We start from the raw sequence: 27,481 nt of genomic DNA, 5'->3' as shown, positions 1-27,481 counted from the left end.
ATCCTCCCTGGCCCCTTTCTTCCCCCAGCTCTTGTGGCCTTTCCTCTACCACTGCCTTCCTTTTGTTTCCTCCTTCTCCCCTCCTTCCCTTATACTTCATCTCCCTCCTCCTAGCTCCCTGGCCTATAGACCCTATATATAGACCAGCTCCCAGAGAAGGGAAAGGGAACTACCATTTATTGAACTTCTTCTATGTGCCAGACACTGTACAAGGCGTCTTCCTCACAGCAGCCCTGTGAGGTAGGTACTGTTATTATCTCCAGTTTAACCTCAGAAAGGTTAAATGACTTGATAAAGTCACACAGCTAGTAAATGGTGAAAGCAGCACTTAAACACAGGTCTGTGTGACTTTAGAAGCCCATTATTTCAAGATGTAGTACCCTCTGGGAACAGCAACTTCCACTTTACTCTTGGGGTTCTGGTGGAATCAGATTAGAATTGAGTTGGGGCCCTACTTAGGGCCAGGCAGGTCTTGGGATCTTGGTTGTCTTTGTCTCTATACAGATTGGGAAGAGTGGTAACATCCCAGCTGGGACCACTGTGGACACCAACATCACCCACCCATTTGAGTTTGACTTCTATCTGTGCAGCCACGCAGGCATCCAGGTAGCTGGGCTATGTCCTCGGGTTTCTGGTGGGTCAAAGATTAGTTGATCATCCCCACAACCTCTAGAATGTATCAGTCATTACTGAGTGGCATTCAGATCAGGATTATTCTCTCACTAAAACCTTGGTGCACTTGAACAGAAGTGCAATTTGAATGTCTTAGGCAGGTTTGCCATAAAATGAGTGCTTTATGACATAGGTAACTGTGTCTGCCTGGTTCATGGGTGGGTCTTCCAACACAGCTGTGCACTTCACAATGATCCTGTTCCTTATCATCATCCATCCCCTCTGCCCAACATGGGGCCACTCACCTTCCTATCTTCCCAGGGCACCAGCCGACCATCCCATTACTATGTCCTTTGGGATGACAACCGTTTCACAGCGGATGAGCTCCAGATCTTGACGTACCAGCTGTGCCACACTTACGTGCGATGCACACGCTCCGTCTCAATCCCAGCACCTGCCTACTATGCTCGCTTGGTGGCTTTCCGGGCACGATACCACCTAGTGGACAAGGAGCATGACAGGTGAGGCCTGGGATCAGGCTTCCTTTTTGCTTCAGCCTCTGGTACCAGACAGACCCTCTCAACTTTCCCTAGGTAGGAGGAAATGAGTGTTGTCCAATTTGGTGTCCTTGGGCTCGTCTGCCCAAGTCTGGGTTGGGGTTTTCTCTTAAGTTAATATGGGAATTGGCACTGTAGGGGTTGGGGGAGGGATTAGTAGCAGCTCAATTCACTAGGAAGGACTTATTTCATCTTTCCTTTTCAGTGGAGAAGGGAGCCACATATCGGGGCAGAGCAATGGGCGGGATCCCCAGGCCCTGGCCAAAGCCGTGCAGGTTCACCAGGATACTCTGCGCACCATGTACTTCGCTTGAAGGCAGAACGCTGTTACCTCACTGGATAGAAGAAAGCTTTCCAAGCCCCAAGAGCTGTGCTGCCCAAATCCAGAGGAAGCAGGGAGGAGGGAGGTGGGGTAGGAAGAAATGCAGAAGGCCTTGTTTCCTTCTACAGAGTGGATGAAAGAGTGGGGAACAGGGCCAGTAAGCCAGACCACCAGCCAGAAATCTCTGATATTCACCTCATGTCCTCCACCCCTCACCCCATCTTGTCACATCTGGCCCTGACCCCACTGGACCAAGACGGGCAGCATCGGTGCCCACCATACACACAGGTGTCTCATGTGACTCACAGTGCTAAAGACTCATGCCTGACAGCTTGGTAAGGTCGGCTCTGCAGCCCTGCGGACAAAAGCTGGTAGGTTTGGGTTTGATACTTTAGATGGGAAAGTGAGGGGCTTGAGAAAGTGGGTGGGAGGAGGGAAGAATATTTTAGGAGCCTTAATCAGAAAAGGTCTAGATTTGTTTAAGAAGAAAAACGAAACCAGACCCAGATCAATATTTTAGGATACTAGATGTTTTAATTGGTTGATAATCCAGTTTGTAGGAAGATTTTTAATGCTAATGGTTTTGGTTGCTCCTCCCCCAGCTGTCACTCCCCTTTCCCTATTCCTCTCTTTCCACCTTTTCTACCCCGCCTTACACCTCCTCCCTGTCAGACAACCAGCCCCTAGTAAGACTTAAGGCACTATGGCACTTAGCTCCGAAGTGACATGACCCTGTCTTCCTTCCGCCTGCTGGTGGGTAACCAGTGCCTTCCCTGTAACGGTAATGCTGCAGAACTGCAACCTTTTGTACCTTTTGGGTGGGGGACGGGGAGGGGTGGGAGAGGAGGTAGGTGGGGATGAAATACCCCTAACCCAACAAGCCTCCAGCCAGAGCGCCAGCTATTTTGCATTTGAAGGAATTGACTTCCATATTCATTGAGCTTTTTAAAAGATCATGACCTCAAGATGGTTAAAATCCATTGACATTTGCACTTTCAGACCTGACAAGTCTCAGAGCTGCTGAGATGACTGGCCCCTGGCCTTTCCACTTATGTCTCCTTTCTTCCTGTCTCCCATTCCTGGGTCTGGAGTTACTTTCATAGCATTTCTCACTCTTGGTTTCTTTTTTTCCCTGATGGTCAAGTCTCTTTACGTTTCAATATTTCTTAACTGGGGTGTCTTATAACAAACGATCCTTAGGTCTAAAATAAGAAAAAAGCAAAAACTAAATGTTATTTTTATACCATAACTTGAGTCTATTGCCAAAATCTGGAAATCCCTCCCATGCCCAATGAGTTTACATCCCAGAAACATTGAGCCATCAGAAGGAACTATATACCTGACTTGTTCTTTGGCCTGGCTAGTTAGGGGGTGGTTATCTCCCCAGGGTGGGGCTCAGGCTCCACCCTTCCTCTGTGCAGATAATATCTTTTTCTTGCTACAGGCTCCCTCTTCTGCACTGCCCTGCACTCTTTCCTGCAAATGCATCTTCCCTTCCTCTGGACTGTTTTCTGACACTTTGGCTCATCCCAGATTTCAGCGTGTCCTGTGGATAGGCTGGGGATTTTGCTGCTCCCTATTGCTTCTGTTTACACAAATGAATTTTTCCTGGTTTCCCACTAGGGCATGTGAGTGGGTAGCATGGGCTTTTTTTTTTTTTTTTTTTTTTCCATCTCCCTGGGTAGAGATGGGGTTTGGCTGTCTTGCAGAACTGGAAAAGTAGGGGGTTCTAGCTTGGTGCCTGTGACCTTGAAGCAAGGCTCCCTCTTTCCTTGACTGTTCATTTTTTTCCTGTCCCACTGTTTGGGATGCGGAGTTCAGCTTCAGTGTGGAAATTCCTCTTTTTGAGGAACCTGGGCTTGGATTTGCCCTAATCTGGTGATGAAGCCATGACACTTTAGACCTAGCTTGTGCTCAGAGGCCAGCCAGAGGAAGGTCGGTCTGAATACGGGCCTGTGCAGTTAGAGCTACCATTTCCCCTCCCCAGCAGCCCTTGTACAGACCCAGATTTGCTATGCAAAACAGTCTATCCCAGGTTCTTTTCTGGTTGGCTACTTCATTCAGCAACTTCACAAAACGTAGCACAAACATTGATTATGGAGAAGGCATCAGGACTGTTGAGTAACTCCTCCTTTACTTCTTTTGTACTGGTATGGGATGCCCCATGGGCACAGCCCAGCTGAAGAACAGAATGGAGGGCTCTGGGAGGAGGCAGCTCACTGGAGAGCCTACATTCCTTACACAAGTGCCTAAAGAGAGTGATGCCAACACTCCATCTGCCCTGTCCATCGCCTTCATACACTGTCTACTTCGTGTTCAGTCACCCTTTGGGGAGGGGAGCTCTCTTGGGACAGTGGGCTCTGCATGTTCTCTTCTTGGGTGTGTTTTGGGGCTGGGATCAGGGCAGCATTCCTGGAGGATCCAGTCATTCACCAGCATTTGCAAATATCCATTGGGAGCTGGTGGTAGCCACCTACTCTCAGCAACGAGTTTGTGTTCTCTCTTTTTTCTCTCTTTGCCTCACTCTCTCCAGTTGGGTTTTGAACTGGGGCTTGAAATGTGTATTTTAGCCCTTTGGCATTGTATATGCCATTTAGGAAATAAAAGCAAGAAAAACAGCTTGGGCAATGGCAAGAAAATGACTTCTTGCTGTGATTTTCTTTCTTTTCTTTTCTTCTTTTTTTTAATCTTTGAAACTTGAAAAATGACCTTGAGGATTATTCTTGTTTGAAAGGTGGTGCATGCAGATTGAGCAGTGGTGTTGGCAGCAAGCTTTGGCTTTCTGGGATTTGGTTAAAGTGGTGCTTCTTACTTAAGCTTTGAGGAATTGCTGGGGGGACCCCAGCCTCATCCTCTTAAACAGGTCTCTTCTCCCTTTCTTTCACTTTTTTGCCTTCCTTTTCCCCTTCTCTCTTCCTCTGATCTCTTTTAATTTTTTATTTTATTTATTTTTTGTTGTTGTTCACTCAGCTTGCTGGCTGGCCTGTCTGCCTATGTGATAATGAATTCTCTGCATGGCTACAATGATCCCACCGTTAGCTGGCAAGGTCAGGCTTAGCTCCTTGGCTGTAGGAGACCAAGAATCTGTTTCCCAGGCCCAGTGATGTCCACCCTGGGCTGTACTGCCCTCCAACTTACATGAGGGCATTAGCAGAAGGCCTGTCCAACTAGCATGATACCAGGAGGGCTTCTGGCAACTTCCACACTTGTCCACTCTTTGGAGTTGGTTTCTCTCATTGCTTTTTCTAGATCTGGTTTCATTTCTCTCTTCTTGGGGCCTCCCTTTTCTGAGGATGTCCTAGAGTTGAGCTACTTGGTCATCCGGAGTTGGAGGGTTAGGAGATGGACATAGGGGAAGAAGAGAGTGATAGGAAGAAAATGGAGAGAGTGTGGCTTAAATGTGGGAAAGGAGGGCATTGATCTTATTGATCACTTTTCCAGTCTAGCCTGACTCATTGGGGGTTGAGGTGCTACTGCTAGCCACTGGGGATAATCCTGGGGCTGTTGTTCCTGCGAACTTAGGCTTAGAATAATGCTGAAGAAGAAGGTACCTAAAAGTATGACACCTCCCTTAAAAGTTCCGGTTCTTTCCTATTCAGTAGATCCTCTCTGGCCTCCTCTTTGGCTAAGCAATGATGTTGTTGGATAGTTTTCTTTTTCTTGTCCAGAATTCTGTAAATGAGGCTAGCAAGATGGACAGCCACGGAGACACTTTGACTTCTTAGCTGGCCCAGGGGATATCTGCAAGGCTGACTGGACAATGTTTTTAGACTTGGCATCATGTGTAATAAAGAAGGATGAAAGTTCCTTCCCCTTCAGGGTAGAAAGTCATCTCAAACTAACTAAAATGTTGTTTTGGAAACTACATTGGGGAAGTTATTTTTATTTATATTTACTGGGCCTAGGCCAATCCAGGATGGTAGCTGGGATGCCTTCCTTCTTAAAGTCTGATCATGGCAGGGTTTTGCAGGGCACTGTTTCCTCTTTGGCCTTCTAAGCAGACTGGGGAGAAGGGATTCTCTGGTTTTCTCTCCCTCCCTCCCCCCACCATTTATTAGGACTTACCTTCTCCCTGGGCAGGGAGAGAGGCTAGGTTGGTGCTCTCCCCTTACTCTACTCCTTAGAACCTCTAGCTGCTGTTTGGGAGCCCAAGAAAGGGGATGGAGGGAATGAGCTCAAAAGAAAAGAAAAGAAAACAAAACAAAAAACAGAATAATGTGGGGAAGGCAGATTTCCTTCTTTAAAAAGGAAAATAGGAAACCCTCCAAGGATTGTGCAAGTAAAGACAATGTGTCGAATGCACTGAGTCCCCTGGTGTAGTAGCAATAAGGAAAAATGAAATGACTTTCCTGTGCACACAGTCCAGCCTGATTGGTGTGTGATGTTGCACTTAGCAGCCATCTGGTGGGCATGTGTGACTACTCTGGGTTTCACTTTAGTTTCTAAACTTTTTATCTCTCTCAAGTCCAGCATGGATGGGGAAATGTTCCTTGAACCCCACAGCTGTGTACTTGTTTGCATTTGTTTCCCCTTGAGACTTGTGTTTGTGTCCTGCTTTGAGCTGTACCTTGTCCAGTCCATTGTAAAATTATCCCAGCAGCTGTAATGTACAGTTCCTTCTGAAGCAAGCAGCAGCAGCACAATTCTGTGTTTTATAAAGACAACAGTGGCTTCTATTTCTAAAGTGCGGTCTCTCTCCTTTTTTTCTTAGCAAAGAAAATTCTTGGGATGAATTATATCTCTGATAGGTTTTAGATTAGAATAATAGATTGATATAAGAGTAGAACCATCACTTACTAAAAGGAGGACAGTGGGTAAATCAAATTCCAGAGTGTTGAAACTGCAGATCATATGTAATCATATTTCATAGGGCCTCCACTTATTCTTCATTCAACAAACATGCAAAGCACTGTATCCCACAGTATTGTGGGGAAGTAGGCAGGCACAATTCAAAAATGAGGAAAATAGCTCCTTAAGGAGCTTAAAAAGTTTGGTGGGGGATGTGAGTGGTCATATGGTTCCCAGGTACCATTTAGAGAGAGCGATTGAGGGACTGAACAAGCTGTAAGTCAGTAGCAATGAAATAGCAAAGGGCAGACTTGATAGATGCTCAGGAGATAGACTTATTTGGACTCAGTGAATGATGGAACGGGAAGAGAGAAGTAGAGGCTAATGCTCACTCTGCTTGAGCAAGTAAGTGTATTGGGACAGTCCTCTAGCCAAGATTAGGGGAAAGGGGAGGCAATAGAAGGAAGGTGGTGAATTTTGCGAAGAAATACAATTAACCTTGTATAGACTCAACTTTTAGGTTCCCAAGGGGCAACAAGGTTAAGGTTTCCAGTAAACACAATGTTTTGGTGCTCAGGGAAGACTACAAAACTGCAGTTATAGACATGGGATTCACATTCATATAAATGGTAGTTAAAGCCATTGGAGTGAACAAGTTGGCTTAGAAAAAGAGTAGAGCATGAGAAACCTAGTGTGCAACTCTAGGAAACACAGTTTAAGGGATGAGGAGAGGAAGCAAAATGGAAAATGACTGTCAGATTACTGGTAAATACCTTGTATATTTTTGCTTGATTTAATGAGGTGGGAGATTAGTCAAGAGAGTAGAATAGGATTCAAGAAAAATGTTATTAACATCATGACAACTGATTTTCACCATGAAAACTGAAAAGAGGGTATTTTTCTACGTAGTTTACCATCCTCCACCCCGTCTTTGGGATCTTATAACTATTGGTCATTCTCCAATATTTCTTAAAAATGAACATTGGAAAAACCTAACTTAAATAACGTTAAGACTGGGACTTCCAAGTTGTTCACCACCACCTCCACCTCCAGCTTCCTTCTATCCTCAGGAGATACTTGTAAAAGAATAAAATAAACAAACCTAATTTTGTTCCTAACCAGTGTCATAGATGGTGTTCCAGTGTACTTGATAGCTCTTAGCACCTTTCTCTATTTACTTTCATGACTTGTTTTCCCCAGAGCCCGTGAACTCCTAGAAGCAGAAACTACATTCTAATCATTTTTGTCATCTCAGAGCCATAGCATATATCAAGGGGTCAATATTTGTGAGTAGAATTGAAATGAGCTAGAAATCTGTGGTTCATGAATACAGAGGCGGGAATCAAGAAGTGATATTGAGTATACAGGATGGACTCAGCATTCCTGAATCTTGAGGTAAGCAGAGACAACCAGATTATCGTCACCTTTTCTCACTCTCATCCCAACACAGGGGTTCTATGATTTTGTACCTTAAGCTGTTGGTGTAGTTGTCAAGCATGTAAGTTCAGGCATTCCTCCCTGGTGCTTCTAGAGCATTGTTATTTCTGTGTATTGGGGGAAGGTGCACAGAAAAGGATTCTGGCACAGGGCCCAGTAAGAAATCTTCAGTGGCAGCTAGTATGTATGTATATGGGCCTAGCAGTCCTCTGGGGGCCAAGTGTTGTAAACTTTTCAAATTTCAGAGATAACCTGTAGCTACCACCTGCCAGATTCTCTCAGAAGGAAGCCAGCCAGACCCATGCTCCCTTTTAGCAGCAAGGACTAGTGAGGTTGGTTGAACTTGAAGAGCAAATTGGAACATGGGGGAGATTTTTCCCAGTTGAAACAAGACTTAAACTTATGACCTTTAATGAAGCAGAAATAAAGTGTTTAGCAGGGTGAATGGGAAGATGATCATTACGGCACATTTTTGCTATAAATTTCAGTTTCAGAAATGATTGGTGTTAAATAGGTTTCAGGACGTTGGTTGCTATTCAAGAGGAAAAGATGGTGGAAGCCCACGGCCTGATTTGTTTGGTGCTGGAGCTCAAGGTTTGAATTAAGGCTTATCCTGGCACCCCTGGACATCCTTTTTCAGTATTGGTTGAGCTGCCTTCCTTCCCTCTGCCCTGTCAGTTGGCATCATATACTGTAGCACATCCTGTCTATCAAGTGGCTTTGGGGCAGGATGAGGTTGGGTGTTTGTTGGATATCACTTGGCTTAACAGACCCCAGAATCACATGGCAGTTAGGGGTTGGTAGCTAAAGGAAAGGGTTATAGTGCAAAAAGAAGAATATTTTCAAGTTCTGAGCCTGGGCTATCCTCAGACTTGTCTGTACTGCTTGAATAGCATTGAATTGGAAAATTATCTCTCCCTTTTTGTTTCTAGCTTTCAAGACATTTATTCTTTTGTCTATTGGCTAAGGAAACCTGGCAGGCTTAGAAGGTGCACAGAGCATGACAGAAGCACTCTTTTAAAGTAGTAGTTGTCAAGGGGGAGCTGAAAAGTGGACTTGTTGGAGATGAGGTGCATTTAGAAGTTCTCCATTTAAGTACCACTGCTGCCTTCCCCAGGATACCATATCAAGGTTTTTAGACCATTGTGGCTTACCCTGAAGGAATACACTGTCCTCTTGTTCTAGACTGCAGCGGTTTCACCACTATCCTCTTGGCAGTGTCTTTTAGGGACAAAGAAATTTTGAGGACCTTTCTAAGGAGTCCTCTGTCCCTCTTCCCTACCTTCTAGAGGCAAGGAACTTTCCTTGGAAAAGAGGCAGTGGGAGCTCCCAGCCAGGTTTTTGGAAAAGGCCTCTGGGTTGTTAATGGAAGTGAACTGGAAAACGAATAGGGGCTTGGGTACTTTGAAGTATTTGGTTAGGTGTTTTGTACAGTATCCATTGTATTATTTAGTTGCATCTTCATGGTATTCATGTGAAGTAGTGTATCAGTTACCTTCAATTGCATATAACAAAACCCAATGAAATTGGCTTAAATACGGAAACCTTCACATGACAGGAAGCCCTGATTTAATATGGCTCCAAGGTTGGTTAATTCAGTGGTTCAGTGATAACAGGCTCTTGGATCTTTTTGCTCTGCTGTCCTTTATATTGATTTATCCTCATGCTTGTTCACCTCAGCATGCCAACATGGCTACTATAATTCCAGGAAGGAAATGTTGACAGAACAGTGTCTAGGAGAAGAGGGACTAATTTCTCCCAATATTTCATTTTAAAGAAAGGAAATCCCCGGAAGCCCCAGCAGGTCTGGCCTCCTGTCTCATTTGCTAGAAATGGATCATCTTCCCATTATTCTGCCATTGGCAAAGCAAATGAGATCATCCATCTTGAGTGGCTTAGATTAATTAGGAGTTATCCTATGAGTCATGTGGATTAGAAAGACAAGTCATGTTTGCTAAGCAAGAAAGAAAAGGATAAGGGCTCTTGGGTAGGCATCCAGCAGTGTCTGCTCAATGTAGGTACTCTGGTTTTTACAGATGAGGAATGTGATGTTCAGAGAGAGTGACTTTCCTAGAGTCACAGATAGTAGCAGAGGGCCTTCAGTGACAGCTCTGACTGTCCCTAAAGCCAGTATATTATATATTGTGCTGCAGTATAAAGTAGCTTGCTTTCTGCTGTGTAAAAATGCTGGTCTAGGAAAATATTTCAAGTGTTATGTTGGCTGACTTCAATCCATGCAAGAGGAGAGGATTCTGTCCAGTTGCTTTTCTCATCCAGTCATGTTTATCTAGCACAGGAAGCCTAGGAATGCCACTTTCAGAGGACACAGATTTCCTTGCCCCCCAAATTTGTTTTCTTTTATAGTTTTCCCTTCTGAGAGCAACCAGTATCACAAGGGATGAGGGCAGAGTTTTAGCCTGTTTCCTGAGCCCCATTCTTGAAGCCCAGTTATCTATTTGTCCATCCATCTTGCCCCACAAATATTTACGAAGTGCTGCTATGTGCCAAGCATTCACACTGTTCTAGGCACTGGGGCTATGACAGTTAAGATACAAAAAGACCCTGCTCTGTGCCCTTAAGAGCAGACTTGTGGAAAGTGAGGTTATCCAAATATAGGGTTTGCATGTGATCAGGGGAGAGCCTCCTTCAACTTTGCTTTTGGCAGAATCATTCAAACCTTTTGCCTTCCTACTTCCTGATTTTACAATTCACATGGGCTTATAGGTGAGGAGGTCTCTGGATAGCAGAAGTAGATGGGAAGGCATCATTGACATTTACTAAATTGGACTGAAGTAGAAGGTCCAAATCCTGCTTCACCCATCTCAACAAAGAAGAAGATGGCCCACTTCCAGGGTTCATCATCATCACTATGCCTGATCTGGGAGACACTGAGGAAGCCTGCAGTCATTTAGGGAACCAGTTGAGGGTGTGATAGGCCCTTGATATTTACCCCTGTCGAATGCTGCTACCTGCTTGGATTGTGTATAGTCAAGGGTTGAAAATAACTTTTAAGATACAGTGTTTAATCTAGTGACATTTAATTTGATACTTAAAATTGGGGAGGGCATTTTCAGTAAGAGGGTTTTATGATTGGAAGGAAGAAGTGAAGCAGAATTAGAGTCAGTGTGGATTTGAATCCCATCCATTTACTGTTTACAGTAGGTGCATCTAATAAGCGCTTTAAAAAGGTAACTATAGTAGATACCTTTTTTCTTCATTAACATCTAGGGAGGGTTTTCTCTGTGCTTTATGTACATTTCCTAACTTCACAACAGCTGAGGAAACTGAGCCCCGTCAGGATCAATTGACTGATCCAAAGTCCCACAATAATTGGGGGGAACTAAAAATAGGATTTTTCCCCCTTTCCTCTTTGTCCCAAGCTTTAAAAAAAAATACGTATTTTTGATTATTAAAACTCTAAACATTACTGATGCTTAGGGACATAGGGAGAAATCATGAATCATTCCTCGGCCTAAATAAAAAAGTATCACATTTCTTTACGGCAACAAATACTAATGTGCTGGTCCTAATAACCTTATAAAGCCTACATTCTAGAGGGAGAGAGGGATGCAAACTAGTAAAAACTGCTGACTGGGATAAGGGTTACTAAGAAAATACTGTAATAGTATACAGGAGTGCCTCACCATTGATCGGAGGTCTGGAAAGGGCCTCTGAGATGTCCTTAAGTTGAGGTATGAAGAGTAGAGGGGAAGGAGTGCGGAAAAGAGAACAGAGGGTTCCTGGCCAAGGGAACCAGAAGTAGAGAGGCTCCAAACCCAAGAGAAGCGCTTTGCCTGGTGGAGGAATTAGAAGCAGACGAGTATAGCTGGAACATAGTAACGGGGAGAAGTCTTCTTTGAGGGGAAAGACAGGGCCCCTTTACACCATACGGTTTGGCCCTGTAATGGAGTTTGGGTCTTAGTGTGACCAGGCGTTATTGAAGAGTTTTAAACATGAAAATTATTCGATATGATATTTGTGTGAAGTCCTGTTTCTTAATCTTTCCCTAAGTTATATTGTACATCCCCACCCCAACCCCCCCGTCCCCAAATGGTCGTCAAAGCAACTCTACAGACTTAAGAGTGATCCTCGGTGGTGGACACTAGACCGCGGGTTGAGTAGGTGGCGCGTGGGGCATCCAAACGGGGCGTGGCGGGAGGGCTGGAGAAGAGAGCCTCGCCCCGAGACAATATCGGCCCGGGGCCGTCACAGCTGCAGGTTTTGGTCCAGCACCTCAGGCCGGCCACGCTCCAGGCTCCACTCCCTGTTACCTACGCCGCCTTCAGCGACGTCGTCTCAGGCAGGCGCGGCCCCGCACCAAGGTGGCGGGAGGGGTCCAGTACTTCGGGGTTGTCTCCGGCCGGCACGCCCCGCGGAGGACCGCGCGAGGGCGGACCCGTCCTGGCTCTCTGGTCTCGGCCGCGCCCCGCCGCGCTCACCCCAGGCTCCGCCCAGGCTGGGCGACTGCTCCGCGACACCTCCCCTGCGTCCTCCGCGCCGGCCGCGCCCGCACCGACGTCGCGCCCGCAAGGCTTGGGCGGAGAGGCGAGGCTTAGACGTCGGGCGAGCCGGGGCGGCGGAACTGACGCCATCAGGCTTCCGGGGGCGGCCCCCAGGGAGGTCGGCGGCGGCGCCGCAGTCGTGGAGAGGCAGTGGGAGCGTAAGCGGGCGCGGGCGACGCAAGTTCCGCACGGAGCTGTCCTCTTCTCGCCTCACGCTTCTTCCTCTCTCCTAGTCGCGTGCTGCCTCCCCACGGCCGCTCTTCCTGACGAGAGCCTTAGGAGTGCGGTTGCTGAGAAGCCGTCGCCACCCCGCCTCGGGGCCGAGTGAGGGTTCTGTCGCGCCGCTTCGCCCCCCTGCGCCGACTCCTTGCCCTCAGTGGCGGGCGCCCTTCTCGCTCGAAGCACTGCCCCCAGCTCCATGAATGGAAATCGGCTCCGCAGGTGAGTCAGAGCTGCTGGTCCGGTCGGTGGAGGTATCCGCAGAGCATCGTCGCTCCCTCCGCCCCGGCCCCGGTGAGCGAGGTGAGCGCGGTCCGGGAGGCTCCCCTCTCCTCCCGGCCCCTCCTCCGCCGCCCCGCAGCCCCGCCGCAGTTCCCCGGGGCCACCGAGTAGGCGAAACTGCGGGGAGGGGACGCTGCTCAAAGGATTGAAGTTTGGGGTTCTCTAGGCGCTGTTAACTCTTTTTTTCTGGAGTCTAGAAGGGTTTGCCATCGCTTTTGTTATTCCAGTTGAAGATGTAACGGTGTGTGTGTCCTTTAACCGTGTTGTGTGTCCTGTAGAGGCACTGGGCGGCTAGCCCTCTCCCTTATTTATCTCGTAAGGTATTCGTGAAGATACATTGAGACGACAGATGAGAATTAAGTTTGAAATAGGTATTAGTGCAACATCAAATGCAAGATGGCATTTCTTCCATCCCCTGGTTCTTTTCTGATTGTGGCAGTATGATACAGAGTTCCTGACGATCTTGGAAATGTCATATCAGCCTGGATCACTGCTTATGTGAGGAGGTAGATCTTAATATTGCTGGCTATATATATATTTTCCATTTTCTGTTCCCTAGTGAATCGTTTGTCATATTCCTGGAAATTTGGAATTTAAGAAAACTGCTTCTCTCCTTGGGAAAAAATGACAGTCTTGAGAAAAAATTGCAATATGGGCAGTACTTAAGAAAAAGCACCCTTTACCGTCCGTAATTAATTGAAGGACATAAAGTAGATATTACATAACGGTTTGCTTTCCAAATGATCATACTTGCTAATGTTAAATTTGGAAATATGCTTCATCCTGTCACAAATTTATAAATTAATTTTTAAAATACTGAGGGGTGTCTTGTTACTAATGGTATCACAAGTTCCTGAATTTCACATCTCATTTTGCCGATTCTAGAGGCACCTAAATATGAGATAACAAAAACTTAGATGAAAGAAACCAGAGACATAATGATGATAAAAATTTTGTTGACTGTGTTGAGGAGTTTTAATTGTTAAGGAGTCTAATTGTTAAGTAGATGCAGAAAGCACTTAGAAATTGTAGAGGTGGACTGAGAAGGATTTATTACAAGTTTTATTATATGGAATTTTCTCTAATCCATTTCTGCCACTTCTCTTGCATGCTCCATTTTTTTGCCTTATTTGTATCTTCTTAAAAAGGGAAAGTTTGTCTAGATTGTGAAGAGTTTTAGACTCTCATTTGTTTATCATTGATTTGTATATTTCTGAAACTGTCCTTTGTTTTTCAGTTTTCTACTACACTATTTAGGGAATGTGATGATTTGGGGGCTACATATGATTTTTTACGTTAGTGTCTTTTTGTTGAGCCTGGAAAACAAACATGAAAGTTAAACACTGTACTAATTATCTTAAATTTTAAAGTTTTTTTTTTAACTCTTAAAGTTTTTTATTCTTTTTCTTTTTTGGGTTTTTCATGCGAAATTATGCCCAAATATATGGACAGCATCTTAGAAAATAGTTCTGAAGTCAAACCACCTAGCCAACAAGTCCAGTTAGCCAAGTACAATTCAGTAAATGCTCCTATGAATTCTTGAGCTACAGATAAATTTTACCTCTTTTTTACATGTGCCATTTCTGAAATACATACCCATTCAACTGTCTTCACATCTGCGGAAGTATAGTTAGACTTATCAACCATATGCTTGGACATCTTGAAGCACAAAATTATTCTTCAGTGCAGTTTAGACATGATTGACTTTAATTTAATAATGAAATAAAGTATAATTTGGCTCAAGATTGTCATCAAAAACAAAATTTTCATTCTTTCTGAGACTTACATGTAATTGTTATGCTGCAAATGAAATTGAAAGCATAGTTGGGAAAAATGTGCAAGTAAGTTTAAAATCAAGATTTTGACGGATACATATTTTGGTTTAAAAAATTTTAGAGGCAGATGTTCTCTAATAGTCTGTTGAATCAGTGTGGGATCTTGGCTCTCCAACTCTAAGTTTTTCTTTTGCGTGGAGATTCTCAGGAATCATCTTATGACAAGATACTTTAAATTCTAGTTGTCAGATGGATACATAGAAAACTTAAATTTATTTACATTAGAATATTTCAGATAGAAATTCTATATAATTGTTTCTTGGTGAATCATTCTTCACTAAAAGTAAATATTTGTGTATTCTTCCCATTCACAGGTGATATTTTAACTGATTTTTAAGGGTGTCCTTTACAATGTACTGATTTAGTACTGTATAAAACTTCGATTTAACTGAAAAGCTAGCACAATTTGTTTTTAAATAGTAATAATCAATAGTTTAGCATCTATGCCTGTGACTCCTTAGGGGAGCTTTTGATGAAACCCTATTTTTTATGGTTTAATTACAACTAGACTAATGGTATATATGTTATATTTTTGGTCCAAATAAAATGTAAATAGAAGAAACCGAAATGTTCATTAAGATACCAGTTCTCAAAAAACAAACAAACAAACAAACAAACAAATACCAGTTCTCCTGAGTAGCCATTTTTTAGGACCATACCATTCTAGTCTGTATTTTCAAGTAAAGTCAGACTACTGTTTAGGATAGAAAGAATTGTACTTACCTACCAATGGAAGAAAAACAGTTTGTACTACTTTAAATTAGTGATAATGCAAAGGATTTAATGTGTTTGGTAGTTGTCTTATACAGTCTTACAAAAGTGAATAGACTGTTTCTTAGTTGTATTCTCAAATTCATGTTTGAATGTAGTTCTTTTAGGACTGTGCATTGCTTTAATAATGAAAGTCAAGAAAAGTCATTTGAGAACAAGTTCCAAAGGAACAAGAATTGCATTTATGGAAGCTAGAATTGAATGAGATGAATAAAAGCTGTGGGTTCAAAATACTAAAATATATAATGCCATTAGGTTCTCAGTTTAGTATTTAAAATAAACAATCGTTTTTAATCACCTGGGAAATGTTTTTATTGTTATATAAATTTTCTCACTTGTAGATTTTTGTCTTGAAGGAAATAAAATGCTGCTCTGGGTAGAGGGCATGAATTTTAAACATCGAAAAGGTTTTTCTAGTTGGTTGTCGCTTAAATTTTAGCTAGTGCTGCTCTGGAGTGGCCATTATAACTTTTTTCCTAGTATTTGCTGCCCTCGGCTGGAATTGGGACTTATAAAAATGTGTTAGATTATTTTGATTTTTGTTTTAGAATTTAATTTCTCTGACAGTGATAGAATGCCCTGAAGGAAAACTGAAAAGGAGGCAAGAAACAACTTTTTTCTTGTAAACAAAGACTTTAAAAAGTAAAGAAGAAAAAAAGAACACATATGTAACTCTGAAATGTAATTAGATTAACATGATGAAGACTTTTAAAAATTATCCTTGATTTCATCACCCTAATATAACTACTCTTTAAATTTTTAAACTAAATTCCAAGCTAATGAATATATTAGTTAAAAAAATTTTTTTAAGTAATTTTGGAGAGCAGTTAGAATGAATGAAATGATTTCTAGATGCTACTTTTGCTCTTTTGGAGATTTTCATGTAATAAGTTGGTAATTTAGAAGTAATTTATATTAGTTTATATTTTTCAATGGGAACATTGCATTTGTTTGGTTCTATAAGCCTGGTCTGATAGTATGCAAAGAGGCCAGGGGCCCTGTAAGGGGGACATTTCCTGGAAGAATTCTCTGTTGTATATGGAAAAACCCTAGCTCAGGGTAGAATTCTTGCCAAATTGCCATAAACTGTTGGATTCTAATTGAATACTATGTTGCTTTATATCACACCCATCTTTTTGCATATTGGTTTCTGTGGTCTTTAAATACTTGAGGATCTACCTGAAAGATGAATTAAATAAATATTTTTTTAAACTTTCTCTTATAATACTGAAAACTAGGACTTTTAAGTAATTTTTGTATGTAGAGGGGTTTGTTTGGTTTTTTATTTTTAATGGATGGGAAGAAAAGGCAAGTTATCTATTTGCAAGAAGGTAAAACTAAAAAGATAATTTATTTAAGAATAGTATTCTTTCCAAACCTGTTTGTCTCGATTGGTTGGGATGAACAGCATTCACCAGACATTCCTACTTCTAATTCAGTTGTCTAGGATACTCAATAGACCCTCATTCTTGGCTCATTAACAAAACAGATGTGAGAAAGAATATTGTGTGGTTTTTCAACCATAGTGGTTATGCTGTTAGGATACATGAACAGCCTTTCTGTGTTTGGAGTTTCTGTAGTTTTCTCCCATTATCTGTGTTAATATTAATAACTTTCTTTGGCTACTCATTGCTTAAAAAAACCCAGACTATTGAGATTTAGCAAAATCTTGTCACATAACTGATGCTTTCTCTTATATCTTAAATGTGGGCTCTGTGGTTTGGTTGCAATAAAAAATTATGTCCATTAGTCTGGAATGTCAGTTTAATGAAATAATTTGAAAGAATTCTGTGTTTCACATCAGCCAGTTTTTCTTACATTGTTTCTAAATCATCAAGTTTTTGAGAAATCAGAAGATATCTATAGGATATAGACATGTAATATTTTTGTATTGTTCATTGGCAGAAGAAATTTTGCAAGAAAATGTTTTCAATTGTAGGCTTATGTAATGCTGTTTTTGAGTCATCACCAATACTTGATATTTTAACTGATTTCTAAATCTAACATCAGAAGTTCGTTAGTGTATCTGTGAATTTTAAAAAAGACTGAAGAATAGATTGCAAAATAGGGTTATACCACAGCAATGAAGTTCTTTTTTTTGTTGTTTTTTGAAGAAACTTTTGGCTTCTAAATTAGGACTTTCTATCTGTATATTTAACATAAAAGTAGTGATTCTAAAATTACTGAATTTTTCTAAAATTTTTGCTTGGATGATCGAAGTTTTTCAGAACTGTCCAACCTTTAATTATAAAATAAATCTCAAGGCATTTCCATACAGGGTCTACTTGTTTTCCAGGGGGAAAAGGCTTCGAAAAAATGGTTCCTCATACTGCCATCTGAGAAGTTTAACCCTCAACAGACTGAATATTCTAGAGTAATTATTTAGCTGTAGTGAGTATAATAAATGTAATTATGTAAGTGCATTGTATTTGTACAGGGTTCATTGAATGAATAGGTAGAATTAGGTAGGAAGTTACTAAAATCTCATGCTGATGTTTACTGGTTACCTCATGGATTTAAGTAGTAAACAGAGGCATTTAGTTATGTCACATTCTGAAGTCAACACAATTTATGTATTTTTCCAAAACAAAAATAGAAATTTTTTTCTGATTGCAAAAAATGTATGTTTATTATCTTTAAAAAAGCAAACAATATAGGAAACTCTAAAATAGAAATGAGAATAATATGATCCCATTTTCCAGATAAAACCATTGTTAACTTTTTCTTGTATATCTTCCCAGACACCCATCCATGTTTCTTACTGTCAATCCATCATATTGTTTTTAACCTGCTTTTTCTACTCAAAAGTGTCTCATGGACATTTTTTTCCCATATTTTACCTACATCTGTATAGCAATATAATAATTTTTACTGAGTACATAACATGTAATTTTATATATTATTAGTCTTATGGATGATGGTTTAAATTTTTTCCAGTTTTTAAAAAATTATGAGTAAAATTTTGGTAAGCATACTAGCATATACATCTTTGTATAGTGGTTCAGTGATTGCTTTAGGATAAATTCCTAGAAGTAGAATTGTTGAAACAAGAAGTAGTCCATGAATATAGAAGCCGAAGTTCTCAGTGAAAATTCATAATTTGGTAATAGGCTATAGTAATGCTATAGTTGATTCAGATTTATTTACTACTTATTTTTAATTAACCCCATTTGCTATAGGCTGTTATTTAGCTTTGGATTCACAACTAGTACATTTTAGATTGTTAGGTCAGTGAATGCTTTGAAAATGTATGGTTTTATGTTTGAAGTTTAATGTGGTTAGTTGTTATTAGCCATACTTGCTACAACTACTAGAAAAGTTTGAGGTAGAGATCAATTTCAGATAGTTTTCTATGTAATTACATTTTCAACTCTAGTGGGCAGTGTATATATTTGTTAAATAACTAAAGTGTGCTTCACTATAATTTATTCTATTGACAGAATTGTTTCTTCCGTTAATTTACTTTAAAATATGTTTGATACTTAAACTTGATGATTATTTTATAGTTAGTAACAGTAGAATTCTGTTACATTGCTTATTTATGAAACAGAATTTTGGTTTTTGCCAGTTTGTATAAAAAGCACCGGGCTTGGTTTCTCTCCTTTATAATGATAATGGAGAAAAAAATTGTCAGTATGATATAGTGTAGAAAGCATGGGTTTTAGAAGCAAATCCTAGGTCTCAAATTAATTGTGACTTGATAATGATATGTCTTTGTAGGTTCATTGATTGTAACAAGTGTACCACTCAGGTGCAGGGATATTGATAGTGGAGGAGGCTGTGCATGTTTAGGGGCAGGAGGTATATGGGCAGTGTCTACCTTCTGCTCAGTTTTGCTGTGAACCTAAAACTGCTCTAAAATATAAAGTCTATTAAAAAAAACTGTGACTTTGGGTAGTGTATTTAATCTTTGGTATCCTTAATTTCATTATCTGTGTAATGGCATAGTAAAGAGATTAAATATGCAAAGGAAATGGTATTCCTATCTTCCTGTTTTTTAAGACAGTTTATTATAGAGAATTAAGGATGTATACGCAGACTTGTATAATAAACTCCCATGTACGCATTACACAAACTCAGCAACCACCAACCGTGTCCAGTTGTGTCCATTCTAATTTTCTCTTCCTCTATGTATTTTGAAGCATATTCTGAAGATAATAACATTTTATTTATAAATGTCTACTATCTATAAAAGATATCAACCCTTTAAATAAGCCACAATACCATTATCACAGCAGAATAGTAATAGTAATCATCTTTTACATCAAATATCCAATCAGTGTTCAAATTTCTACTTGTCTCAGATATTATACTTTTTTTAAAAATCAATTTGCCTTTTATTTATTTCATTTTTGAGTCAGGATCCAAATAAGTTTCACACATTGTGAATGGTTGATATGTCTTTTAAGTGCCTTTTAATTTATAAGTTTTCTATCCTTTCTCCCATCTACAATTTATGGATTGTTTGTCCTTTTAGACTTTCTCAGTCTGGATTTTGCTGGTTCCATGTTCATGGTGTAATTTAATATGCTTCTCTAAATTTACTGTAAACTACCAGGACCTTAAGTCTTGACCAGATTCAGGGCATCCTTTTTGAACTTACTCCAGTCAGATTTTTGTCCCCACCACTTCATTGAAATTGCTCTTATCAAAGTCCACAAAGAATTTGCTAAATCCAGTAGTCACCTCCCAAGTCTTAATTTTATTTGACTCTTCAACTGCATTTGATTACATTGCTTCCTTCTTGAAACACCCTTTTTTGCGCTTGGCTTCCTGGGTACCATATTCTCCAGATCCTCCTCCAACCTTTTTGGAGATCACTTTTCTGCTTTTCTTTTGCTGTTTCTTCTTCATCTCCCAAATTTCTAAACACTGGGAGTGTCCCAGGGCTTATTAGTAGTCTTCTGTATCCTGCCACAGTCTGGGTGATCTCTGGTGCAGTGGTTTCAAATACCTCTAATATACCAAGGACACTCACATCTGTATCTCCAGCCTGGACCTCTCCTTTGAACTCCACACCTATCTAACTGCCTACTAGACACCTGCTTGTACAGAAACCTTAAAGTTAACATGTTCTAAAAATCCTCTTGATTTCTTCTCAAAACTTTCTGCTGTTATGAGTCTATTATCTCAGTAAGTGACACTTCCAATTCTGTCAGTTGCTTAGACCAAAAAAACTTTGAGAGCTCTATTCTCTCACATCCCACACCTAATCCATTAGCAGTTCTTATCAGGTCTGCCTTCTAAAGGTTTTCCATCCACATTGCCATCGTTCCCTAGCTGTTACCACCCCTGCCCTAGCCAACATTATCTTTTGCCTGGAAAGTCAGCTAGCCAGTCTCCCTGCCTGTACTCTTATATTATTTTTCATACAGCAGCTGGAGTGATTGCTTTAAAAAATTTAAGTCAGATCATAATGCTTCTTGACTCAGAATGTTTTGTTGGTTTCTCAGGTCTCAGAATAAAATCCAAAGGCCTCATCATACAAATCCTGTATGATCTGATCTCCCATTAACTTTCTGACCTCATCTCCTGTCATTCTCTCTCTTGCTCACTCTGCTGCAGACTTAGTGGTCTCTTTGCTGTTCATCAAACACCATGCAAGCTTGTGCTTTTTCCTGTGTACTTGATTTTTGCTCTGCTTGGAATGCTTTTCCAGCTATCCACATGACTTGTTCTCTCACTTCTTCTGTTTTCTGCCTATTTGTCACCCTTTCAAAGAGGCCTTCTAAACCTATCTAATATGGCGAGCTACCCCCCCACCACACATACATACACTTTCTATCCCTTTAACCTATCTAATTTTTTATAGCAGTTATTACTACCTAATTGGCAAAAAAGAAATACAATATAATCTGCTCCCCACACCCCTATAAAACCTTCATGAGGACTAGGTCTTTATTGTTAATATTAAAATTATTATTCACCTGAATCTGAACAGTGCTTGGCACTTAAGAGACAGTCAGTAAATATTTGTTGAACAAATTAATGAGTCAATAAATTAATGACTTAATGAATGATAGCCTTTCAGCAAATATTAGTTTGTAGTATAGTGTAATGATTAAAAATGCAAGCTCTGAAATCAGACTATTTGCAAATCCTAGCCTTGCTACTTTCTAACTGTGAACGTGTTTTTTAATCTCCCTATGTTTCAGTTCCTCATTATAATATAGTACCTCCTTCAAAAGTCACGTTGTTTGTAAACTGACTATACTTCAATTTTTAAAAAGCCCCCCCAAAATTATGTTGTAAGAAGTTCACCTAATGTATGTAATACTCAGTACATGTTAGTTGTTTTTATTGTTACAGTGTTGGGGTACTTCCCAATATATTATGAACTAATTAAGCAAAGTAAATGTGACTTTAATTAATCCATGTATCTATAAATTTTGAACATAATAATTGTTCAGTAAATAGAGAAATGACTTTATGATTTTGATTTTTTTTAAATTATCTATGGGGACAGTGAGTTTCATAAGGGAATGGGGGTATAGAACAATAAATCATTATTTTTAAGCCAATCTTGATAGAAATCACATGTAAATAAAACTGCCGGAAGTTATTTTTTTAAAACACATTAAAGGTTTTTTAAAATTGTAATGCTTAATGCTGGAGAGGGTAAAGAAGAGAAACCTGGTGATAGTAATGTGTTCATATGCGGTTTGGCAGTAAACATGAAAAATCAGAGACATGTTTCTGTTTCTACTCTTTGACCTGGAAGGTCTACTTCTGAAATTTATCTGAAGGAAAAAATTTTGTTTACTAGTTTCCCTCTCTGGCTCTCCCAAATAAAACAATAGGTGCTTGATGCAGAGAAATTCACTTAGCATATTGTGTGACATTCTGTAGATGTTGATTAATATTTATTGCAGAGCTACTATTTTTTAATGGCTTCTGTGCCAGGCACATCTAGAATGTGTAGGTCGTTTTATCTTATTTTTAAAATAAGGCAACTGAATGTACCTCAACATAATAAAGGCCATGTATGACAAGCCCATAGCTAATATACTCAGTGGTGAAAAACTGAAAGCTTTTTTTCTCAGATCAAGAACAAGACAAGTATATCTATTCTAACCACTTTAATCCAGCATAGTGCTGGAAGTCCTAGCTAGAACAATTAGGCAAGAAAAAGAAATAAAAGGCATCCAAAATTGGAAAGAAAGGAGTAAAATTGTCTCAGATGACATGCTATTATTCAAAGAAAACCCTAAAAACTGCATGAAAAAGCTGTTATAACTAATGAATTTAGTAGAGTTGAAGAATGCAAAATCAGCATACAAAAACTATTGCATTTCTGTACACCAACAACTATCAAAAAGATTTTTAAAAAATCTCACTTACAATAGCATCGAAAACAATAAAATACTTAGGAATAAATTTAACGAAGGAAGTGAAAGATCAACACATCAAAACTATAAGACATTGATGAAAGAAATCGAAGAAGACACGAATATATGGAAAGATATTCTGTACTCATGGATTGGAAGAATTTAATATTGTTTACATATCCACACTCCCTAAAGTGACCTACAGATTTAGTTCAATCCCTATCAAAATTCCAATGGCATTTTCCACAGAAACAGAAAAAACAGTCCTAAAATTTATATGGAATTATAGAAGACTCCATAGCTAAAGCAATCTTGAGAAAGATGGAGAAAGTTGGAGGCGCCACACTTCCTGATTTCAAACTATATTACAAAGCAGTATCAAAACAGTATGGTATTAGCATTAAAAATAGACACAGATCAATATGAGTCCAGAAATAAACCCATGCATATATCATCAATTAATTTTTGACAAAGGAGCAAAGAATATACAGTGGAGAAAGGATGGTGTCTTCAGTAAATGGTGTTAGGGATACTGGATAGCCATATGCAGAAGAATGAAACTGGACCCCAACATATGTCATATATAAAAATTAAAATGGATCAAAGAGTTGAATGTAAGACCTAAAGCCATAAAACTCCTTGAAGGAAACGTGGTGAATGAGCTCCTTGACATTGGTCTTGGCAGTGATTTTTTTTGGATTTAACACCAAAAAGAAAAGCAACAAAAGCAAAAATAAACAAGGAATACATCAAACTAAAAAGCTTCTGCTCAGCAAAGGAAACCATTGACAAAACTAAAAGGATGCTTATAGAATGGGAGAAAATATTTGCAAACCACATATCCGGTAAAGGGCTAATATCCAAAATATATAAGCAACTCTTACAACTCAATAGCAAAAAAACCCCAACTCAATTGAAAAATGGGGAAAGGACCTGAATAGACATTTTCCCAAAGAAGATATGCAGATGGCCAGCAGGTACATAAGGAGGTGCTCAACATCACCAATAGTCATGGAAATACAAATCAAAACCACAATGAGATATAACTTTGTATCAGTTAGGATGACTTTTATCAAAAAGATGAGATGAATGCTGGTGTGAGTGTGGTGAAAAGAGAACTCTTGTGTACTGTTGGTAGGAATGTAAACTGGTACAGACACTATGGGAAATAGTACGGAGGTTCCTCAAGAAATTAAAAATAGACCTATCATATGTTCCAGCAATCCCATTTCTGGATATATATCCAAATGAAACCATTATTTCAGAGATTTAATTGTACTCTCATGTCCTTTGCAGCATTCATAATAGTAAAGAAATGGAAACTATCTTAAGTGTCCATCAGTGGATGAATGGATCTAGAAAATGTGATACATACACACACAATGAAGTATTATTCAACCTTAAAAAAGAAGGAAATCCTGTCATTTCTGACAACGTGGATGAACCTGGAGGGCATTATGCTAAGTGTAATAAGACAAAGACAAATACTGTGTGGTATCATTTATATGTAGAATCTAAAAAGTCAAACTCAGAAACAGAATAGAAAAATGGCTACCAGAGGGTGGTGGAAATAGGGAGAGGTTGGTACAAAGGTATAAACTTTAAACTATAAAATGAATAAGGTCTGAGAATCTAATGTACAACATAGTGACTATCGTTGATAACACTCTGTTGTATAATTGAAATTTGCTAAGAGAGTTGAAGTTCTAAATCCTCCTTCCTCCCTACCAAAAAGGTAAGTATATGAGGTGATGGATGGATATGTTAATTAACTTGATGGGGAGAATATTTTCACAGTGCACAGGTATATCAAATCATTATGTTGTGCAGTCTAAATATAATTTAAAAAATAATAGTAAGGCAACTGAGTCTTAGAGGTTGTGACTTTCTCCTGGTCATTAAATCTGGATTTTGAAGTCAGGTCTGAGACTATAATTCATTTGAATTGATTAATTTAATATACTCACTCTTTTTATCAGTTAAGAGTTTTAGTTACAAATGACAGAAATCCAGCTGAAATTAAGCAAAAGTGATTTACTGACTCACTGAATCCAAGGAAGGTTGAATAGCAATCGGAAGAACAGGTTGTGTAGCTGAGCTTGCATCTGAAGCGATTGGAACTAGGAACTCATGGTATCAGACTGCTCTGTTATTTTGGCTTCTCTCTACATGTAGCTTCCATTTTCTCTCACTGTTGATTGGCTTTTTCTACACATCAGGACACCTACATCTACAACAGCTATTGTATCTCATAGCTTTAGGCCCTGGAGAAGAAATGAACAGTTTTGTTTAGGTCTTAAGTTAAAACAAAATTCCAGGGGAAGGACTTATTACTTTGTCTTGGATCTGATGTCCATCCATGGGCCAATCAACTGTGGGGTCAAGTTCACATAGGATCATAGCAATTGTTGATATTCATGTAGTACTTGAGAGAGGGTACAGTTTTCAAGAGAATAGCCAGTAGATGGAGGAAAAGAGTAGGATTGTGTTTGACATACAATTCTATGACTATCCACTACAACTGCTTATGCTTCACTATCTTTAATAGTGAAGAGGTGAAAACAGGCTAAATATCCTTGAGTGGAGCTTGGTCAGTTGTAGTTCATCAACTTAATGGATTATTATGTATCCATTAAAATTGTGACTATGAAGACTGTAGTAATACAGATACGCTTATGATGCTATGCTATTTTAAGTGGGAACAGAATATAACTTATTATATGTAGTGTGTTTGCTACTGTGAAACTTTAAAATGTAGTGGGAGGGATTCAGATTACTCAAACAGAAATGTATGAGGTAATATGGCACAGGATCACTGTGATCCAAAAGTCTAGTCCCTAGCTTTGTAGATCCTGACTCTTGGTTTTGTCAGGGCATCCGGAGCTGATGAGGGACTGATTGATGCTAGCCAAATTCACAAGAAACTAATATATAAATCATAATGCTAGTTTAATAATTTATAGAGAAAATACTTCCAGAGCATTGAGAAGATTCACATTGACTAGTCAGCAGCTTGTCTCCTTCAAGTGGTCTTTATGGGTAGCCAGACAATAATCAGAAGATTGCTCTGTAGTCAGGGAATCAGAACAAAGGATTTAATCAAATTTACTCCTAAGTATTAGAAATAGGAATATGAATCACTCTTAATCTCTGTCCTTAGATCACTCAATTTATATGAAAATACAGGTAGTAAAATAACTATAGAATTTTCTCTGTGTACAGCAGGCAGGTTATTTTATTAGGCTCTACTCCCACTAAAGAAAACTAAAAAATCTGGATAAAATAGAACAAAATGCCTTCTTAAAAGTATGGAATACTTAAGAACAGGTTCCTGAAGATCAGATATTCTACATCACAACCACTAATTAACCTCAACTAATTTCCCAAAATATAACTAAAACACATTAAAATATCTGTATATCAATCACAAAGTATCATGTTAAGATGTAAAATGCTTAAGAACATCTTTCCTGATCACCAGATAGTTAATATGGTTAGTTATAAACAGTTGTTTCATGAGTAATGACATGACAAATACATGAGCTTTTTAAAAAATAGTTTTGTTAAATTCATTTCTTAAATTGAGATATAATTAATGTATAACATTATTTTCAGATGTACAACATGATGATTTGATACTTGTAAATATTACTAAATGACCACCACAATGAATCTGGATAACATCTTTTACCAGACATAGTTAAAAAGATTTTTCTGTGGTTAGAACTTTTAAGATCTACTCTTTTAGCAACTTACATATATGCAATACAGTATTATTAACTATAGTCACTATGTTGTATATTCCATTCCCATGACTTACTATTTTGTAACTGAAAGTTTGTATCTTTGACCCCCTTCACCCATTTTGCCCACTCCCTGCTTCTGTATCTATGAGCTTGGGGTTTTTTTGTTTTTTGTTTGTTTTTCTTCCTCTTTTATATTTCACAAATAGATGAGTTCTTGTGGTATTTGTCTTTCTCTGTCAGACTTATTTCATTTAGCATAATGTCCTCAAGGTCCATCTATGTTGTTACAAGTAGCAGTATTTCCTTTTTTATGACTGAATAATATTCCATTGTGTGTGTATGTATATCACATTTTCTTTATCCATTCATCTGGTAAGACACCTAGGTTGTTTTCATATTTTGGCTATTGTAAGTAATGCTGCAATGAACATGTATGTATATGCATGACTGGCACACTGTGCTGTACACCAGAAACTGACAAATTGTAACTGACTGTTCCCCAAATAAAATAAATAAATAGGTAAATTTTTAAAAATTAAGTAATTAAAAAAAAGAATCAGGGTTTTTCTGGCATTTTGGTTGAATTGCGGTATGTTTATTTTCCCACCTGTTCTCTGGAAGAATTCGTGTAAGATCAGTATTATTTACTTGCTTAAATATTTGGTATAATTCTGTACTGAAGCCATCTGCATCTGGAATCTTTTAGTGTATGCATGTGTATGAATATTTTAAATTGTGGGTTTAATTTTTTTCAGATAGTTACAGGACTTTTCAGATATTTTAAATGTAAATTCATTCAGATAATAGTTATTAATCTACTAACTAAATTGTTTGAATTTTGTTTCACAAAGCTACATTTTGAGCTTTAAAAACTTAATGCTAGATATCATCTAGGGTTTTTTTTAACTAATAAAATATGCATAACATTAAATTTGCCATCTTAGCAATTTTTAAGTGTACAGTTCAGTAGTATTTAAGTACACTCACATTGTTGTGCAACTAGCCTCAACTTTTCATCTTGCAAAACTGAAACTATACTCATTAAGCAATAATTCCTTTTCTCCCTTTTCCCTCAGTCCCTG

The 27,481-nt window shown here is 39.2% G+C and overlaps 2 protein-coding genes across 4 annotated transcripts in view; both read left to right on the top strand.

Annotated features, from left to right (window-relative positions):
* The window catches only part of AGO1 (argonaute RISC component 1), a 33,940-nt gene extending 27,765 nt beyond the window's left edge, over positions 1-6,175 (top strand). For all 3 annotated transcript variants that reach the window (XM_072974804.1, XM_072974803.1, XM_031684022.2), the window contains 3 exons: positions 505-606; positions 934-1,133; positions 1,375-6,175. In XM_072974804.1, coding sequence (XP_072830905.1) covers positions 505-606; positions 934-1,133; positions 1,375-1,483 — 411 coding nt within the window. In that variant the 3' untranslated portion in view covers positions 1,484-6,175. The remainder of the gene's footprint in view (positions 1-504; positions 607-933; positions 1,134-1,374) is intronic.
* Positions 6,176-12,333: 6,158 nt separating this feature from the next.
* The window catches only part of LOC102541657 (protein argonaute-3), a 96,188-nt gene continuing 81,040 nt past the window's right edge, over positions 12,334-27,481 (top strand). The window contains exon 1 of the mRNA XM_006212689.4: positions 12,334-12,659. Coding sequence (XP_006212751.1) covers positions 12,641-12,659 — 19 coding nt within the window. The 5' untranslated portion in view covers positions 12,334-12,640. The remainder of the gene's footprint in view (positions 12,660-27,481) is intronic.

Source organism: Vicugna pacos, chromosome 13 (genome assembly GCF_048564905.1).
Source record: "Vicugna pacos chromosome 13, VicPac4, whole genome shotgun sequence".
NCBI lineage: Eukaryota > Metazoa > Chordata > Mammalia > Artiodactyla > Camelidae > Vicugna > Vicugna pacos.
This window is presented reverse-complemented; position numbering and strand designations above follow the sequence as displayed.